The 19,243-nt window shown below is 52.5% G+C and overlaps 1 protein-coding gene across 10 annotated transcripts in view; it reads right to left on the bottom strand.

Moving 5' to 3' along the window:
• The window catches only part of MSI2 (musashi RNA binding protein 2), a 303,580-nt gene that overhangs the window by 16,002 nt on the left and 268,335 nt on the right, over positions 1-19,243 (bottom strand). For 4 of the 10 annotated variants that reach the window (XM_039914434.1, XM_029082063.1, XM_029082064.1 and 1 more), the window contains 2 exons: positions 12,614-12,637; positions 11,644-11,772 (listed from right to left, as the gene is read on the bottom strand). In XM_039914434.1, the coding sequence (XP_039770368.1) occupies positions 11,644-11,772; positions 12,614-12,637 (153 nt within the window). The remainder of the gene's footprint in view (positions 1-11,643; positions 11,773-12,613; positions 12,638-19,243) is intronic. The other 6 variants (XM_039914436.1, XM_029082066.2, XM_029082068.1 and 3 more) reach the window with 3 other exon arrangements.

The raw sequence follows: 19,243 nt of genomic DNA, 5'->3' as shown, positions 1-19,243 counted from the left end.
GCGGAGTCTCGGGCCACCCCCAAAGCCTTCCGCCTTCCGCCTCCTGCAGATAAAATGGAGTGTTTGCGGGGGATGAGTCACCTAGGCACTGGGGTTCCTCTGAAGGTAGGGGGTTTGCCACCTACTGTCTACATGCCTTAACTCGGAACACCTGAATTCGGAAGCAGCATGGCCTGGTGGAAAGAGCACGGGCCTGGGAGTCAGGCGACCTGAATTCTAACCCCAACTCTGCTGACCACTCTGCCAATTGCTAGCTGTGTGACCTTGGGCAAGTCACTTAACTTCCCTGTGCCTCAGTTTCCTCAACTGTAAAATGGGAATTCAATACCTGTTGCCCCTCTTACTTAAGACTGTGAGCTCCATGAGGCTGCTGTCTGATCTAATTCACCTGTACCTACCTCCGGTGCTTAGAACAGTGTCTGACACATAGTAAGCGCTTTAACAAGTACCATAAAACAACAACAAAAACACCCTGGCCAGAGGGGTTCATACCCTCCACTGAAGATATGGGTTTGAGGCTATGGTCAACAGGTCGCTCAAGGTGTGTTGCCAGAGTAATGTATAAGGACTGGGCGAGGCAGAAGACATAGACTCTGACTCCCAGCTCCAACCCTGGCCTGCTGCGTGACCTTGGGTAAGTCACTGAACTGCTCTGGGTTTCAGGGTTCTCACTTCTAAAACGGAGAGGAGACACTTCTTCATTAAGTCATTAAATTATATCATATCCCTATGCCTCCATTTCCTTCTCTATAAAATGGGGATATCTGTTCCCCCTTCCTCTGAGACTGAGAGACTCAAGCGCAGCAGGGACTGTGTCTGAACAGATGATCTTACATCTACTCTAGCACTTACTAGAGTGCTTGGTGCATAGTAAGCGCTTAACAGATACCATAATATTATAGTAGTAGTTGAAGTATTCTTTGCTTAAAAAATGCCATCAGGCCAGGTTTGCCCAAGGCCACAGAAGTAGGAGAGGCAGAGAGCTGGGCTGGGAGTCAAAAGACCTGGGTTGCAGTCATCTGCCTCCTGGGTGACTTTAGCCATGATGTTTCTCCTCTCTTGCCTTAGTTTCCCCATCTGTAAAATGGGAATAATAACCGGCACTCCCAGGAATGTGAGGAGGAAGTGCTTCCCCCGCCCATGCTCTGGGCCCCAGCCTGGACTTAGGTCACAGGGCACCAGAAAACTTCTATCTACTCCCTGGACTGGTTTTCGATAAGCAAGGCTGGCAGGGGCTGCCTCAGGTCAGAGTCAGGACCAAAACCAGCCCTGTAGAAGGGCCCACCAGCGTCCCTGCCGGTCCTGCCCTCCGGAGCCCCTGACCACTCTACAGAAGTTGCAGCTGGGCCAGAAAAGACCCCAGAGAACTAGACCCAACCCCAAAGCTAAGGTGTCAGTCCCCGGAATGGACCTCCTGCTCCTGGGGAGGGGGCTGCCAACTCTGCCAGAGCCGGGGGTCACATTCCCGAGAGCCAACCACCGTCTCCTTCCACCTGCCCTGCCTCCTGACAGCCCATCTCCCTCCTGGGCTCAGGTATGTCCAGGCAACCCCAGAAGAAGGTGGGAGTTTAAGGGGAGAGAGGGGCTGCTTCACTCTCCCTAGAAAGTCATCTTATCTTTTCTTTTGGAGTGTCAAAAATGACTTCCTCCCTCCTTCTTCCACCGCCTCTGCCTCAGGCAGTCAAATCTGCGCTAATTGTTTACCACAGCCTGGTCAGACCTTTTATTAATATTAATGAATAGCCAGGAACAAAGGGCTCCTTTATTTTTAGCCTCCTCTAATTGCGTAGTAATTACTCATCTACAAAACAAATGAGGCGAGCTCCATTGCTATAGCAACGGAGGTCGGGTCCTCCCTCAGTCACACATCCCACAGGTTCTGGTGCAGCCTAGAGCGAGGCTGCCAGCCTCCCTTCTTTGCAAATGTGGCTGGCCGAGGCTGAGGCCAGCCGCGTCGGCCTCCTAGCATCTCACGACTCGAGACCCAAGCTGGGTTCGCCTAGCGAGCATTGGCCAAGTCTCCTCCCCCATTGGCCCAGCCCAAGCCGGTGTCCCCACACGGAGGATATGATGGCAAGAGCACCTATTTAACACCACCTCTAGAGGAAGACTTTGTTCTTCAAATCCCTTCTTGCTCACTGTCTGATTTTGCTTTGGCCCTGCCTGGCAGCATGGACTAGTGGCTAGAGCACGGGCTTGAGAGTCAGAAGGACCTGTGTTCTAAACCCAGCTCTGTCATTTATTTATTGGCTGACCTAGGGCAAGTCACTTCACTTCTCTAAGCCTCAGTTCCCTCATCCGTAAAATGGGGATTAACACTGTGAGCCCCATGTGGGATAGGGATTGGTTCCAACCTGATTAGCTTGTATCTACTCCAGTGTTTAGTACTGTGTCTGGCACATAATAAATACTTAGCCAATACCATAAAAAAAAGTTTGTGTCTTTGACCCTCAAAGCACTTGCCCTTTCGACAGTAATAGTGATTGTGGTATTTGTTCAGTGCTGACCATGTGCCAGACACTGTACTAAGCGCTGGGGTAGATACAACACATGCAAGTTAGACACACAGCCCTTGTCCCTGAAAGAGCTCAGTGGTAGAGCCAGGACTTGAACTCAAGACCTTTCGGTGGCTCCTCCTGTCTACCAAAGTGCCGAGACCCATCTGGCAGCTGTCTGAGGCAGGAAATCCCATAGGGACTGACCACTTTGTGTCTTCTCCCTCTCCTGCCTCAGGCCTATTTTAGAGGGGTAGGCCCAGGGGCTGGCTTGGGCTGGGCCACTTGGAGCTTCCCTGGACTGGGGAATCCACTCTACTGGACTGGACACTGGGATGGGGGTGAGGGACACTGGAACGCCACCCCACATAGGTCCGTGCTGTGGACGGCAGCAGGAGAGCGGGCAATCCAGCTCAAGACTCTGAGAGCCAGGGCATTCTCCAAGCTGAAAGGGGCCCTGAGTCACGTTCCCAACTCTGCTCGTTTCACTGAAACCAGAGACCCCTTCACTGTCACCCTATGGAGGCCCGCCGATTCTGAGCTCAGTGAGAATAAACGAGAACCAGAGGGCAAGGAGAGCGGGGATCGGGGGGAGGGCAGAAGCTGGCCAGCTGCCAGGCTCTCCCCGCTTCTCAATCCCAGCATTCCTCTCATGCCCGGCAGAAATGACTTTTGGGCAGAGAAAGGACCTCTTTCTTGACATCTGAATATAGTTCTTGTTCTTTCTCGGATTCCCACTACTTATTATTAATAAAAATACTTGTGGTAGTTGTTAAACACTCACTGTGGGCCCACCTCTGGGCTGAGTGCTGGGGCAGATACAAGATAATCAGATTGGACTCAATCCCCATTGCCCACTTGGGGCTCGTTACAAACCATTTTTATCTGCCTGTCTTCCCCATTAGACTGTTGGCTCCTGAGGGCAGGAACCATGTATATTCTCCTAAGAGTTTAAGGAATCAGTGTAGCCTAGTGGAAATTGTACACACCTGGGAATTAGAGGACCTAGGTTCTAATTCTGGCTCTGCCCCTTGCTTGCTACGTGACCTTGGGCAAGTCTACCTTTTCTGTGCCTCGATTTCTTCATTTATAAAATGGGGATTCAATACCTGTTCTTCCCGCTATTTAGACTGTGAGCCCTGTGTGGGACAGGAACCTTGTCCAACCTGGCTATCCTCTATCGACCCCAGTGCTTAGTACAGTGCCTGTCACAAAGTAAATGCCTAACCAATATCGGAATGTTTATACTGCTTAACACTAAATTAGACGCTCATTAGCTAATTGCTTCTGCTTGACTGACAATCCTGTTTCAGTAAAGAAATGGAAGCACCCGGCTAAGGACTCCTGAGATGTAAAGTTCCTTGGGGTCAGAAACCATATGTAATATTTGGGACGAACCCTATGTGCCTAGCATAGTGGCTGCTCAGTAAAGGATTTCTGCCCGACAGACCAAAGAAGTCTGCCTACACTGGACGAATCTCACTATTTCCACGTGCCACTGATTCCTGGTCCACATCCAAATCATATTCAGACAGTCTGACTCTCTAGCCAGAGTCGCATCACTAACATGTGCATGAACTCCAGGAAAATAACCAGCCAGCCAGAGCCAGATTTCTACCCCACCTGTGAGTTCCTTTCCTTTTTCACCCTCGCAACATTCTCAACCCTCAACTCACCTAGTCCTGCAGGATAAGGTCTTGACAGTCTGTCCCTAAAGCGCCTGTGTCCCTTACCTCCAGAAAAGACCTCCACTTTACTTGTTCTTAAAATCTACTCTGCTCAGAGGAGCAGCATGGCCTAGTGACTAGAGCATGGGCTTGGGAGTCAGGAGGCCCTGGGTTCTAATCCCAGCTCTGCCACTGGTCTGCTGCGTAACATGGACAAGTCCCTTCACTTCTCTGTGCCTCACTTACCCCATCTGTAAAATGACGATTATGACTGTGAGCCTCACATGGGATATGCGCTGTGACCAACCTAATTAACTGGTATCTACCCCAGCGCTTAGAACAGTAATAACATAGTAAGGTGCTTAACAAATACCATCATTATTAAGAAATGCGATAAAGATCACGGTCACTCGGGCAGAATTTTGTGGAGACCAGGAGCTGCTCTCTGGCTTGGCTAGCCCAGCGCCCAAGAGGATGAAGGCTGGAGAAGTCCAAGGCCTCTATTCAGTTCCAATTCCTGGATTCCCTGACAAGCCAGAGAGCTGGGACAGGCCACCATGAACCTCCACTTGTGGAGAGATGAAGATTCAATGACATTCTGATTACTATATTTGTAAGGATTTTTCTTCTCTCCCCTGTTGGAGAAAAAGCAGCATGACCTTGCGGATAGAGCACAAGCCTGGGCGTCAAAAGAACCTAGGTTCTAACCCCAGCTCCGCCACTTGTCTGCTCTGGGCAAGTCACTTCACTTCTCTGCGCCTCAGTTTCCTCATCTGTAAAATGGGGATTACGGCTGTGAGCCCCATGCAGGACGGGGACTTTGTCCAACATGACAACCTTGTACCTACCCCAGCGCTCATTACAATGCCTGGCACATAGTAAGCGCTTAACAAATACCATAAAACAAAGAGACAAAAGGGACTGTACTTGGTACAGTTGTTGCCCAGTGGATGGCAATTAACACCATAACTACTACTAACATTACTAGATAATGAGACCTAAGGAGAACAGGAACTGTGCCAGATCTGACTGGGTTAAATCTATCCAAGCACTTAGCACATAGTAAGTACTTAATGAACACCACGATCACTCCTGCTACTACCATCATTACTCCTACTACTACCACCACCACTATCGGCTCCAGGAGATGCCCGGCTAGCTCGGGTCGAGAGCGTCACTCGCGAAGTCAAACAGACTCCCAGGCCGAGGATGTCTCCCCCTTCGAAAAATCACCCGGCTGAGTGAAAAGTCCATTCCAACTTGGCTACTCCATTCATTTAGGCCGACCTTATCTTCAAAGTGGGGCGGCAGGGCTGGGCCCTAATTGCCTTGAAGTTGATTTATCAAGTGCCGAGTATTCCTATTACAAAATTATTGATTAAAGCTGATGTACTTTATCCACAAGAGGGTTGGTTCGAGAACCTGGGAAAACGGCTGGCAGTTGAGAGAGTGTTATAGATGGACTTAGGCTGCTGAAATTCAGAGAGAGCCTGGAGACCCAGGCACAGAGAGAACGAGATGGGGTTCTGGGCAAGTCCTGCTTCTGAGAGGGCCTTGGTGCCCAGTACGTGCTGTGACCAGGAGCTAGGTGATGAAGGAGGCAGCTGTCCTCCTAGACGGGAGCCCCGCTTCCTACGAGATGCGGTTTGCAATAGGCAAGAAGTGGGGGAAACTGTCTCATGTCTTCACTCATACCAAGACCAACTCCAAGGGGAGAGGTGTAACAGTGGTCATGACTTTGGGGAAGAGACATCTTCCAGCTGGAGCAGAAAAATGCCTCTAACATTCAGCCCCTGGAGGCCCCGTTCTTGGGCTCTAACTTAGTCAATGTGGAGGGCTGTGGGCAGAGCAAAGCAGCTTGGGGTTCGGCTCTTCCCTCTGGACTGCTTTTATCTCTCGCTTCCATCCAATCCCTGCGCAGTCCATCAGTGGGATCCACTTTCCGCTTTTTTGGCTGGAATCCATGTTATGCCCTGTTTTTAGGGGGAACAAGAAGCCAGGCCCCCCAGGAGCCTGAAAGATGTAACCAGGGGTGGGAGCATCTCTGGCTCCCTCTGCCAACTCTCACTCCCTGCAAGCACCCTTCCTGGGCTAAATCCTGCTTGCTCCACACAGCCAGGCCAGCAATGGGACAGGCCAGCTGCCCGGGCAGGTGACCTCTAGCTCCGGAGGGGAAAGGAGTCCACCCAGCTGAGAATCCACTGCAAGCACCAACCCTCACCTAGCCCAAAGCCAACAACAGGACCTTCTGTTTCGCAACTCCCCGGGACCACCCCAGGAGTGTCCAGTGGGGACAGGGACCCCACGCTGACCTCGACTTGGTGAGATCCCTCCACGTTGATCCAAAATCCACTCTTGGAACCCAAACTCGGCTCCTCACTTCCGGGCCCTTACACGTCAAGTCTTGTTGGAGGGCAGGGAGGGCTGGGACCAGTCTCTCCCTGCCCCCCACCTCTGGGCTCCTCTCCCCATCGCCCCTACTCCCTCCCTCCGCTCTACCCAGTTCCCCACCCAACAGCACTTGTGTATATTCGTACATATTTATTATTCTATTTTATTAATGAGGTGTATATATCTATAATTCTATTTATCTATTTTGATACTATTGATGCCCGTCTACTTGTTTTGTTTTGTTGTCTGTCTCCCCCTTCTAGACTGTGAGCCCGTTCCTGGGTAGGGATTGTCTCTATCTGTTGCCGAATTGTACTTTCCAAGTGCTTAGTGCAGTGCTCTGCACACAGGCAGTGCTCAATAAATACGATTCAATGAATGAATGAATGAATCCAGCAGAGCGGTGGGGCCACAGCAGGACTCTCCCACTCTCCAGCTAGTGGTTTGTTCTGACTCACAGCCCCAGGCATTTTGGGTGAATGGAGCAGCTGGCCGGGGAACCCACTCCAAAGGTCATCCTGCCCTGCCCCTCCCGTGCTCACCTCGCCAAAGGCCCACATGTCAGAGAGTCCTCCTTCCTACCATCAGTTGGGCAGTTCCGGCTGCCCAGGAACATGGGGACGGCCTGGGGCCTGCCTCTCCGGTGGGCCTAGAGAACAGTTGCCATTGTCACGGCGGGCGAGGGAACACTTCAGGTAAAACTTTCTGTACTCCCTCAGCCCAAGGGCCATTGAAGGGTGTACCAGAGGTTGAAGGTCACCACAATCAACCCGACCATAGAAAGCACACCACCAGCTCCAAAAGACATCTACCCTACTAACAGAACTTGACCCAAAAGGCAAGGGCCACACTGGTAGGCCAAGTTTGATTCTACTTCCTGATTCTCTCCTGATGCTACTTCTGTTTCCTCTGGGTGGGGAAAGTCATCCTTAGCAGAGTCGTGGAAAGGAGGGCTCCGAAAGCCGACCGTACGGACCAGCTAGGGGCCTGGGGGTTGTGGGGATGAGGGAAGGGAGGGTGGCTGATGAGAATCATGGAGCCAAGCCTTTGGCAACACTGATTTATGGAGAGAAAGAGAGAGAGAAAGAGAGAGAGAGAGAGAGAGCCTTCACTTTCTGTCCCCCCCACATATCGCTAGGCTTTTGACTGCTGCTTTCTTTCAAGCTGACGGAACCTGTAATATCAACTCAACAATGCATGTTCTACAACTACGGCTACAGCTACCAGGACACACCTACTACAGTGCATGCATTTAGTACAGTCCCACAGATACATACAATCTAAGAACAGGCAAGGGGAGATGTGAAATGCTTTACTGGACGACAGGTGTTTGGGATTTTTAAGGAATAAAAACATCGAAAAAGAAAGGGTACAAAAAAGAAGACATTTCTCGAGAGTTGATATGAGTTTGTTTCTTGAACCGTTTGATCCGAACAAGCAAAAACATGCAACCAGCTGCTACTAACAGGAAGCTGGACACGGAGAGAGGATTAATAGGTGTGGACAAACCTTCCCGCTGAGCGTGCTCAGAAGAGTGTTTGAGAGGACGTGTGCAGGTCCGAGTGTGAGAGAGGCGGGGAAGACTGCCTCAGAGACATTCTCACGGCAGCCCCAACCAAGCAAGAGAAAAGACAACAAAAACATAACTGCTCACACTCACCATCAAGGTCAGTAGCTCATGATACTACCCCGAGGTTTGGGCTGGCAAGTATAAAGTACAGTAAGGCGTCCTGAACCAGGGCTGGACTGCAAGGAGGAGGTGGGGGGAGGGTGGAAATTAGGGTATTGTGGGGGATTGGGTGGCTGGAAGACCGATGGACCCGCCTCCCTTTCCCCCCCGGCCCCTAGCCCACTCTTCATGAACAACTTTGGGGGAAAGCCCACCCCCGAGAAACCCTCAACGTCCAAACCGGTGGGCGGCCACTGCTTTCTGAGGCCATTTGGATAAACGCTGGTCCCACCCCTGCCAAGGTACAGTGGGCTGGGGACTGGTTGATTGGATTGGGGTGTGGGGGGCCTGGAGTCAGGTACTGAGGGGACTAGATGAATGAGCCCAAATGAAAAGAATGCATCCTATGCTGAGCGCAAAGAAAAGACGCTTCAAACTGCCGGGTGAGATCGAAAGAAAGGTGACCCAGGTAGGTGAAGTTGTCTGGCCATCAGGAGGGGAGGTGGGTGTCAAGTAGTGCCTGAGCACTCTCTACTTGGGGTCTCGGGGTCTCGGCCCAAGAAGCAGCATGGGTTAGTGGATAGAGCACGGGTCTGGGAGTTGGTAGGACCTGGGTTCTAATCCTGGCTCTGCCACAAGTCTGCTGTGTGATCTTGGTCAAGTCACTTCACTTCTCTGTGCCTCAGTTACCTCATCTGTAAAATGGGGATAAAAGTGCAAGCCCAATGTGGATAGGGACTGTGTCCAACCTAATTAACTTGTATCTACCCCAGCGCTTAGAACAGTGCTTGGCACATAGTATGTGTTTAACAAGCACCATAATTATTGTTACTATTATGTAGACTGAGTGGGGGAGAGGGCTGTGGTGATCCCATCTGGGTTGGATGTTCCATTTGCACGTGTCAGGAGGGCGAGTTTCTGGGGGGCCATCTGGCACAAGCCAAAAGAAGGGCTCTGCTTTGTCCCCACTTTGTGGCCTAGGGGGACGACAGTCCAAGAACTAGGGGCTGGGTCCCATCACCCATAATACTTGAAGAAAGCAGCCAGAGGGGTAGTGTGGAGAGGGGATCAGGATGAGAGGAGAAGCCTCTCCATGTGGTGCCTGGAGAACCATTCCAGTTTGGGTCACAGACTGGGTTCCACTGGGTGCACACACCTCATTCTGCCTGCTTTGGGAAGCTGGGGCAATGGACAGCCACCCCCATCCCCGGCCTCTGGAGGCAATGTGCTGGGCAGGAAAGGGAGATGCATACAAAGTGAAAAGAAAGGAAAGGGAAAGAGAGATGCTGCCATGCAGGCCTGTACGGGGCAGAGTGAGGTGGGGAGGACCACACACCTCATGAGCCCCGCTCCTCCCTTGATCATTTCCCAGTGAGCACAGGGGCCAGACTGGGAAAGGGTCTCCACCCTAGGGGACTTCTGATGCGGGGGAGGTGAATGGGGGGAGAGTAGCCCGCTTGCACTGTCTTTGCCCAGGGAGGCCCAGGCGCCAAACCCCTGGATTTAATTTGCTAACAGTGTGGAGGTGAAAATGGCCAAGCCAGCATGTCCTCTGGAAACTCCACTCTGGATGGAGGTGGTGGAAAAGAAAACACCTTTAGACTAGGGAGAGATGGGTTTCAAGTAGCGATGTCTAGATGGGTAGGAACCAGGGGGGCTTCCCCCACAAGGTTTGGGAAGGGTTGGGGGGTGTGGTATGTGTATGTGTGTGTGTGCGTGTACGTGCGTGCAGACAACGGGGACCCGTTCTCTGACTCGAGAGACACGAGAACTCCATGCTGCCCTTTAAACTTGCCATGAAGGGGGAGGTGGTTAATCGAGGGTTACGGTTTAGTTTCATTCTGCAAGTGACAAAAACCCAAATCCAAAGCAAAAGCAACACAAATAAAATCTCCAGGATTTCCGGCCCGGGAACGACCGAGGCTCCAGTTGTCCTGGCACCCAAAGCCCCAGGGATAAAGAACAAAAACACAGAGAGGAGAAACGGGGCCAAGGCAACGTGAGACCCCACCCAGAACCCTCCGGGAACTTAAGGGGCTGCTCGGCAGAGCCCCCACATGCCGCGGGGTGGGGCAGGAGACTTTGGGACCCCCTGCCACAGGGCCCCGAGGGCCATCCAGACAATTCTTTCTTTTTTAGGAAAAAAAAGAAAGAAGCTTCCCCTCATCCCTCCTCCTCCCCCTGCCCTGGCCTTCTGGCAAGCCACGCCTTGGGAGGTTGCCCCCCGCCTCCCCCATGACCCCCACGCCCCCCTTCCCCGCAAGCCACAGAATGAAAACCCACACAGACGTGACTGGGGAGGGAACAATCCTTTGTAGCTCCAGGAGCAGTGCCAGTTTGCATGGAACGGAGTTCGACTGACATCTCACTTAGGACTCCATCGGGTCCACTTCTCAACAGTGAGAGTTTCTCTTTTGGCGTTAGCCGTTTCCCCTTCTCCCTCTCCTCGAAAGTTCAGCTACCACCCTTGGAGGCCCCCCCCACCCCCGCCCCTAGGAGGCAGCTGCCAACCGTCACCACTCAACTGATGCTGTGGGGGGGGCCGAACGGAACTGGGGGCCAGGCTGTCGCATCAGCTCCCCCGGGGGCCAGAGAAGGGCCGAGGCCCGGGTTTAGGAAGACAGAACTAAACCCCGTGGACCGAGGGGGTCTGGCTCCCCGCTGAGCCCCCATGGGCTGCGGTGCCCATAACAAGGCTCTGCTGGTTCAGTTTCGCAGCTCCCTCCCGTTGCCTCCTGATCGACCCCATGACCCGCGGTGACACCGCTGGGGAAGAGGAGGCTGCCCCCCCGGACTCCACCAGCTGAGACCCCAGGCTGACTCGGTGGTGACGGAGCAGGCCAAGACGGCCGGTGAGGGCTGGGGGCTAGTGCTGGGTTGCCTGTAGAGCAGGGGCAGGGGCAGCACCAGAGCAGTTCGGGATGGGGGTGGGGTGGCCGGCAGGAGTGGCAGCTGGCCTCCCCAATGCTGGCTGCAGCAGTGAGACAACTTCCCGCTCTGATTCAAGGTGGAGGCCGGAGGACTGGCTAGGGAAGGTGGGGCCCAGCGGAAGGCCCCAGTGATTCTGGGGGGTTGCGGGGGACGATGACCCTGCTCTGCTCCTCTGACCATCACCGAGCCTCAGGACAGGTCAGGAGTCCGGCCGGGATGGGGTGGCTCTCACCTGGCGCAAAGCCACAGAGCGAGAGGGCAGGGGAGTTGGCTGGTGGGCCAGAAAAGCCATGGCTCAGTTCACTGCCGTGACTTTCGGCAGGAGAGGGCGAGAAGACAAGAGTCTGTCTGGTCGGCAACGGTTGATTGCCGGAGCCGGGCACCCCTTGACCCTCGTGGCTTCGCCCCACCCCCGGCCCCCAGGGAGCCCGCGAGGCCGTGAGAACAGTGACGGACAGGTGCGGCCACCCAGAACACCAACAGCCTTTACCTGCCCCAGCAGCCTGGGGATACGCCGTGTAGCCGCCTCTTCCATACACCTCCCTACCTGATCCTCTTGCTGCCGCCACCGCAGCCGCCGCGACCGGTCCGTAGGCGGCTGCTGCTGCCGCTGGAAAACCTGGCCGGGAGACAGAGGGAGAGGGTGAAGGGGGCGGAAGGCCGGGGCCCGCGTGGCTCAGAGGGACGGGGACCCCGGCGTCCGGGGGAGGGGATAGAGAGGGGATGCTCGGGGAGCGGTCCGGCTGCCTAGCTTTCTTCAATGGGAGACAGCGCCCTTGCATCCTGTCTGTCAGCCTCCCCCGGCTCTGGGGGGACTCGCCCTGGGGCTCGTCCCCCGCCCCTCACCTTCCCGTTTGAACCTTCCCCACGGCAGTAGGGAGGGGGCCACCAGGAAACTGGCTTTTATTTGGGGAGGGGTGTGCCTGTCCCTTGAGAGGTGAAGCTGAGTGGATTCAGGGAGGACCATCCCTTGGGAAGGCCGCTCTGTGGAGCAGGGGAGAGCAGGCCTGTGGAGGGTTGTCCCAGGGGTCCCAGAGAGCTATGCTGAGGCAAGGAGAGGTGGCAAAAAGGGTCCTTGCCTGTGGCCTCTGATCCAGCTCCAATTTCTGGGAAAAGGACCAGCTGCTGGGGGGTGAGGGGGGAGAGGGGATGGATTTCAGAAGCCTCCCGAGCTCCTGCTCTGGCCTCAGAACACTGACGATAATAGCAAGAGCTACATAGTCAGCCCAGGCTACGGATGAAGGGATGGAGAGGATGGAGAGAAGGTGGAGACAGACAGACAGACCGATAGACACACACACACAAGTGAAAGAGGAAGGCATCCTACAAGCGGCAAACTAGAAGCCTGCTACCTCTAAGGCTGATCACCCTTGCTACAGTGGGCTACTGGAGACTCGAAAGGGAATGAACACTCTAGAGTCACGCTAAACTACTTAAAACATCGAGAAAAAAAGACATACTTGCATTTAAATATGGTAATAGGGCTGTTGGGGGGAAAAAAAGTATTGCGGTCAATATATGTTCAGTTATTTGGGGCTGTTTGAAATCCCCATACTCCTCACCCCTCAAAAAAAAGAAAATCCCACTGTAGTTTCCCTCAGGAAGAGAGTGCGGAAAAAGGCAGGAGGCAGAGGTGTTTCACAGATCCTCAGCCTCTCAAGGGGCGCGGTCTGGATCTAATTCCCACCCATATATGCTTTTCCCGCGGTTAAGACAGTGCTCTGCACACAGCAATCAATCGATTAATCATACTGTATTTACTGAGGGTTTAAGACAGTGCTCTGCACACAGTAATCAATCAACTGCATTTATTGAGGGTTTACTGTGTGCAGAGCACTGTCCTATGTGCTTGGAGGGGTACAATATAACAGAGTTGGTGGACATGCCCCCTGCCCTGAAAGAGGTTATGGTAAATGCTTAATACATATTATTTACTACTACTCTCCCCAGAGGTCTGCTCTCTCCAGAGAACCAGGTCATTTCTGGCTTATCCAGGGGCAGGATGCCCCCTGCTTCTCCCTTCTCCCCAGTTTCCAAGACTCAAAATCCCAGGATGTGAGTTGGGGAGGAAGAGAGGGGCAGCAGGGGGTGCTCTCTAGACTTCTTTAATGCTTACAGCCCGCAAAGCGCAAGAAATGACTCTAGGTAACGGAAGCATGACATTTGGGCGGGGGAGAGGGAGGTGTTGAGCCAATAGAAAGACCTTCGGACAAAAGATCTATTTTCTGGCACTGAGTGCTTTCTGGACCAAAGTCAGGGAGAGACAGAAAAAACTTCACCAAGAAAAGAAATCCATTATCCCTAATCTCAGATAAAAGCACCTGCAGGAACCCAGGCTGCAAACAACTGCTGTGGGCTGGAATATAATCTGATCCATCAAAGAAGCACGCAGATAAGTGGAGTCCGAGTGAAAGGGCCTCTGGGAGTGTGTGTGTGTTGGGGGGGCGGTTAGGGGGAAGAGTGGGGGGCCGGGGCGGGGGGGTGGGGGGGTGGCTCAGCGAAGGAGGGGCCGGGAGAGGAAGCAGCGGGAGGAAAGGCCCAATAGGAATCAGGATTAGAGATTTTCCCAGTTGCAGGCTGATCCAGCCAGTCTTTCTGGCCAAGGGGTGAGGCGACCATCTTGCCCCCACTTCCACCACCGTGGGCGAGCAGCTGGTGCCAGTGCTGCTGCCCAGGCTGATCCCCTGCAAGGCTCCTTCGCCACCTCCCCTCCTTGGTGGACAGCAGTGGATCACTCAATTCACTTGATAGATTCCACCGGCCTAGAGCAGCAAATCTTGGAGATAGGAATTTTTCCAGGGGGGTGGAGGGGGGAACCATCAAGAAAACTTGCCCAGGAGTGATACCCGGTCCCGACACATTGTTTTTTGGATTGCCGCGGGCAGCCTCAAACTACCTGGGTGCAAGATGGAGGGATTCCCTGAACAATCGGGTGGGTCGGGGGTGTCTCAGGGGAGTTGTAGTGGCCCACTTGAGAAAATGCTTTTTTTTTCAAACCACAGCATGGCACTGAGGTTAGTGCAAAATGGGGTCCATACCTAACTCCATGGGGATACAGAATGGGACCACCCCCAATTCCCTCCCCACTTTCAGCTGAGCGCTGAGTTATGGTTGATTGGGGTCTCAAACCTCAAAGCTGGCACAGCCCAAGCTATTTTTACCCACAAACTTCTCTTCAGTTAGCCTGTGTGCCCTGCTCAAGCCTCCGCTTCCAAAATGGTGGTGTTCCCTCCTAGGCTTTGGACTGTGGGAGGGGGTGAAAAGAGGGGCTAAGAGTATTTGAGGGTGGGGTTGGGGCTCTGTACAGAGCTTTGATGTGGCCAGGGGATGTGCCTGTTGTGTTATACTCTCCAAAGAGTTTAGTACAGCGCCTGCATGCAGTAAGGACTCAATAAATATGACTGATTGCTCTCAGCAAGCATGCTATAAATATACCACTGATTGATTCACTGATGTTCGATCGAGAGCGGCAGTGTATCTGCCAAAAGTCCAGCCCTTACTCCTGGGCTGGGGGAGTTCCCAAATGCCCTACGCCCAAGCAGGAAAAGGAACAGACAAGATCCTTCCCTGGGGGTGGGGGTGTCATAGCTCACCTCTAAGTAATAACTGTGGTATTTGTTAAGCGCTTACTATGTGCTAAGCACTGGGGTGGATACATGCAAATCAGGTGGGACGGAGTCCTTGTCCACATGGGGCTCACAGTCCCAATCCCTATTTCACAGATGCGGTCAGTGAGGCACAGAGACTTAAAGTGGCTTGCCCAAGGTCACAGAGCAGACATGTGGCGGAGCTGGAATTAGCATCTATGACCCTCTTACTCCCAAGCCTGTGCTCTACCCATTACACCACACAGCCTCCAAGTCCCAGCTCAGAGCTCTTGCTACTTCCTGAGAAGGGAGGATGGGAAGAAGGAAGGGAGAGGGAAAGAGGGGGAGAGGGAAGGGGGGGGGGCCGGGGAGGAAGCAGGGCATTAGCCCTGGGGAGCTCCACTCGGAAGCTGTGTGATTTCTCTGCTGGAAAAGAGGGAGAGCCAGGAAGGGGTCTGGGAGGGTCAGCGGACCGTGGCAAGAGCAGAAAACCCAACTTCACCTCATCCCCTCTGGCTGCCTGACCCTTTGTTTTTTTCTGTGAACAACTTTCTGGCTGTATCGGGCACCGCCTGGACCCAGCCTCCTTGATCTTCCAGCACACAGAGCCCCGAGGTCTGCCGGCTGGATTGAGAAAATTGGAGGAAAGAGCCTGTCCACCTCTGCCTCTTTTCCACTGACGTTAGTGTGGGCTTTGATCAAGCCGGGCAGGGCTTTCAGAGGCTAGCAGCTGTCATTTCAAACGGATTCCCTCTTGCATTATTCTTTTCATTAGGTTGGGCTTTGGTCTTCCCGCCGCAGGGAGGGGGCTGAGAGCTTGGGGCCTGCCCACTCCTCATGGGAACCGGCTTTCCAAGGTGGACGGACCCCTCAGAGATCCCAAGAAACCCCATGAAGACCCCACGGAGACCCCATGGAGACCGGCCAAGCACAGCGCTGATCCGTGCCTCTTGTTGTGAGGATCCAAAGCTGTTGGCTCTGGTGGGGCTTCTGGGAACCCTGCATCAAAAGCCCTACCATTTTTTTTTTTAATGGTGTTTGTTAAGTGCTTACTGTGTTCCGGGCACTGTACTAAGTGCTGGGGTAGATAAAAGGTTGGACACAGTCCATGTCCCACATGCGGCTCATAATCTTAATTCCTATTTTACAGGTGAGATCACTGAGGCACAGAAGTGAAATGACTTGCCCAAGGTCCTACAGCAGGCAAGTGGAGGAGCCGGGATTAGTTTTTGAATCCAAGCTCCTCACCTGACCTTGTTCCACCAGACACCACCAAGGGTTGGGGATCCTGTCCTGTCTAGCATCAAGTGAGCCGCTGGACCCACAGCCTGGCAAAAGGCCTGTGGGGCTGTCGGGAGAGTCCTCAAGCAGCAGTTGTCTTTGCTCTATTTGCAATCTGCACATGTTTTTTGTCTTTTTCCCCACCAATTCATCATAAGCTCCATCGAGGACATGAGGTACTACTACTACTAATGATGCTCTTTGTTAAGTGCTTATTGTGTGCAAGGCACTTACTAAGCTCTGGGGTGAATACAAGCAAATTGGTTTGGACACAGTCCCTGCCCCATGGGGGTTTACAGTCTTAATCCCCATTTTACAGGCGAGGTAACCAAGGCAGAGAAGTGAAGTGACTTGCCCAAGGTCACACAGTGGACAAAGTGGCGGAGCCGGGATTAGAACCTATAACCTTCTGACGGCCAGACCTGTGCTCTACCCACTAGGCTATGCTGCTTCTCTTTGTTGTTGTGATTATTATTATTAATAACCATCATCATCAATAATGATTACTATTATTGTGGTATTTAAGCACTGTTCTAAGCACTGGGAAAGATGCAAATTAATCTGGTCAAAGTCCTGTCCTATATGGAGCTCCCGGTCTAAGCAGGAGGAAGAACAGGCACTCAACCCCATTTTGTAGATGAGGAAACTGAAGCCCAGAGACATTATATGACTTGCCCATGGCCACACAGCAGACGAGTGGCAAATCTGGGATAAGAACCCAGGTCCTCTGACTCCCAGGTCCATCCTCTTTCCACTATGCCATGGCTGTACTCTCCCAAGTATAGAGTCTAGTACTCTGGAGGAGCTCAGTAAAGGCCACTGATGGACTGATTGACTGCTGACTTGCTGCTCATCGCAGGTTTGGATTGGCAGAGGGCCTTGGAATACCACCTTTCTTGTCCAGAGTGGCCTCCCTAGAGGGAGAAATGCCCTCCATCCTCCCTCGCTCCCCCCACAGATAGGGTCCTGATAAAATATTTCCCCCCCTTGGCCACGGACTGAATCTCCTTGCCTTTCAGCTGGGCCCTTAATTTAAGCTGCCCCTTTAAATGTTATCCAGGTGTCCTTTCACCTAACTGTACCCGTCTGCGTCCTTGAGACAAAGCCTCCCGTTGTCTCTGAATTATCATTCTGACCCACTCAAGTGTAAGAATCCCAGGCAATTATTTCCCAGCCTCGGATCGGGCAAACTCCTTCCAGACCCACAATCCCCTCTTCAAAGAGCATTCATTGATTTCTTCTTAATAGCTTTTAGCCACTGCTTTCCCCCATCTCTGAAATGCCTAAAAGCTCGAGAAACTCAATTAGCTTTAGGGCTCACAGTCCTGAGCGACTAGGACAGCTTCCTCTGAGTCGATGGGGCAAGTAGCCCCGATGGAATAAGCCCACAGTGGAAATCCCTATTTCCTCTTGACCCCACTGGCCATTTTGGCTCTTCGGGACTCACACCTAACGTAATAATAATAATGATGGTATTTGTTAAGCGCTTACTATGTACCATGCACTGTTCTAAGTGCTGGGGTAGATAGTACAGTGCCTTGCACATAATAAGCACTTAACAAATACCATCATCATTATTACTATTACAAGCTAATCAGGTTGGACATAGTCCCTGTCCCACAGGGGGCTCACCATTGTAATCTCCATTTTACAGATGAGGCAATTGAGACCGAAAGAAGTGAAGTGACTTGCCCAAGGTGGCGGAGCCAGGATTAGAACCCAGATCCTTTTGACTCCCAGGCTTATGCTCTACCCACTAAACCATACTGCTTCTCATCAAGTGGCAAAACGTTTTTGACCACCGCCCCTGACCACATCCTGTCCTGAAATGGGAGCACTGTGGAAGGGTGGAAGGGGGGGGGGCACAACATGGGTTAGTGGAAAGAGCCTGGGCTTAGGAGTCAGAGGTCATGGGTTCTAATCCCAGCTCTGGCATTTATCAGCTGTATGACTTTGGGAAAGTCACTTAACTTTTCTGTGCCTCAGTTACCTCATCTGTAAAATGGGGATTAAGACTGTGAGCCCAAAGAGCCTGGGCTTTGGAGTCAGAGGTCATGGATTCGAATCTCAGCTCTGCCACTTGTCAGCTGTGTGACTGTGGGCAAGTCACTTCACTTCTCTGGGCCTCAGTTACCCCATCTGTAAAATGGGGATTAAGACTGTGAGTCCCATGTGGGACAATCTGATTCCCCTATGTCTACCCCAGCGCTTAGAATAGTGCTCTGCACATAGTAAACGCTTAACAAATACCAACATTATTATTATTATTACGTGGGACAACCTGATTATCTTGAATCTATCCCAGTGCTTAGAACAGTGATTAGCACACAGTAAGTGCTTAACAAATACCATCATCATCAACATCACAACACTGGGATGGGAGAGGAAGAGGAGACAGGAGTGGGCTGAAGGAGAAACCAAGAAGCTCAGATGCTTACCCTTCCTCTCTGGGGAAGACCAAATCCCTGGCCATCAAGTCAGTGCCTGTCTTCTCACCCAGAACATCAAACCAAATCCAGGTTTCCCTTCATTCCACAATCTGCCCAGTGTGGAGTCTGATGGGCGGGCCAGGGCCGGTGGGCTCTGGATGACCACTCCTCTAACTACAATGAGGACTGAATTTCCTGCAGTGGATCTGTTGTAGGATTGGGCCCAGGTTGGGCAGAGAGCCCAGACCCTCGGCCTCTGGTTCTGGTTCTTTCAATATCTGGCTGTGGGACCTTGGAAGATCAGCCAATCTCTCTGGGCCTCCGCTTTCCCATCCATAAGTCCAGTGGGGTTGAAGACTTCTCCCCCGAGCTACTGTCGGGGGAACTCAGTGAGGATGGATGGAAAGAGCTCCCCATTCTAGACTGTGAGCTTGTTGAGGGCAGGGAATGTCACTGTTTATTGTTGCATTGCATTTTCCCAAGCGCTCAGCACAGTGCTCTGCACACAATAAATATGACTGAATGAATGAATGAATGAATGAATGAATGAATGAAAAGACACAGGGGGAGTGTGCTTGAGAGGAGTTCCACCTACATCCAGAGGGTTAATGGTTATTAATAACACAACAAACACTATCTGAGGTTTCAAGGTAACCGCAGCAGACAAGCATGTTGTCAGGGGAAGGGATTTTCTCTAAGGACCCACAGCTGAGAGGGAAAGATCAGCTCAACTCCTACACTGCCACCCCATTTGGCCAAGATTTGGATGCAAGAACAGCCTACCCCTCCTGCT

Source organism: Ornithorhynchus anatinus, chromosome 17 (genome assembly GCF_004115215.2).
Source record: "Ornithorhynchus anatinus isolate Pmale09 chromosome 17, mOrnAna1.pri.v4, whole genome shotgun sequence".
NCBI classification, from domain to species: Eukaryota; Metazoa; Chordata; class Mammalia; order Monotremata; family Ornithorhynchidae; genus Ornithorhynchus; species Ornithorhynchus anatinus.
This window is presented reverse-complemented; position numbering and strand designations above follow the sequence as displayed.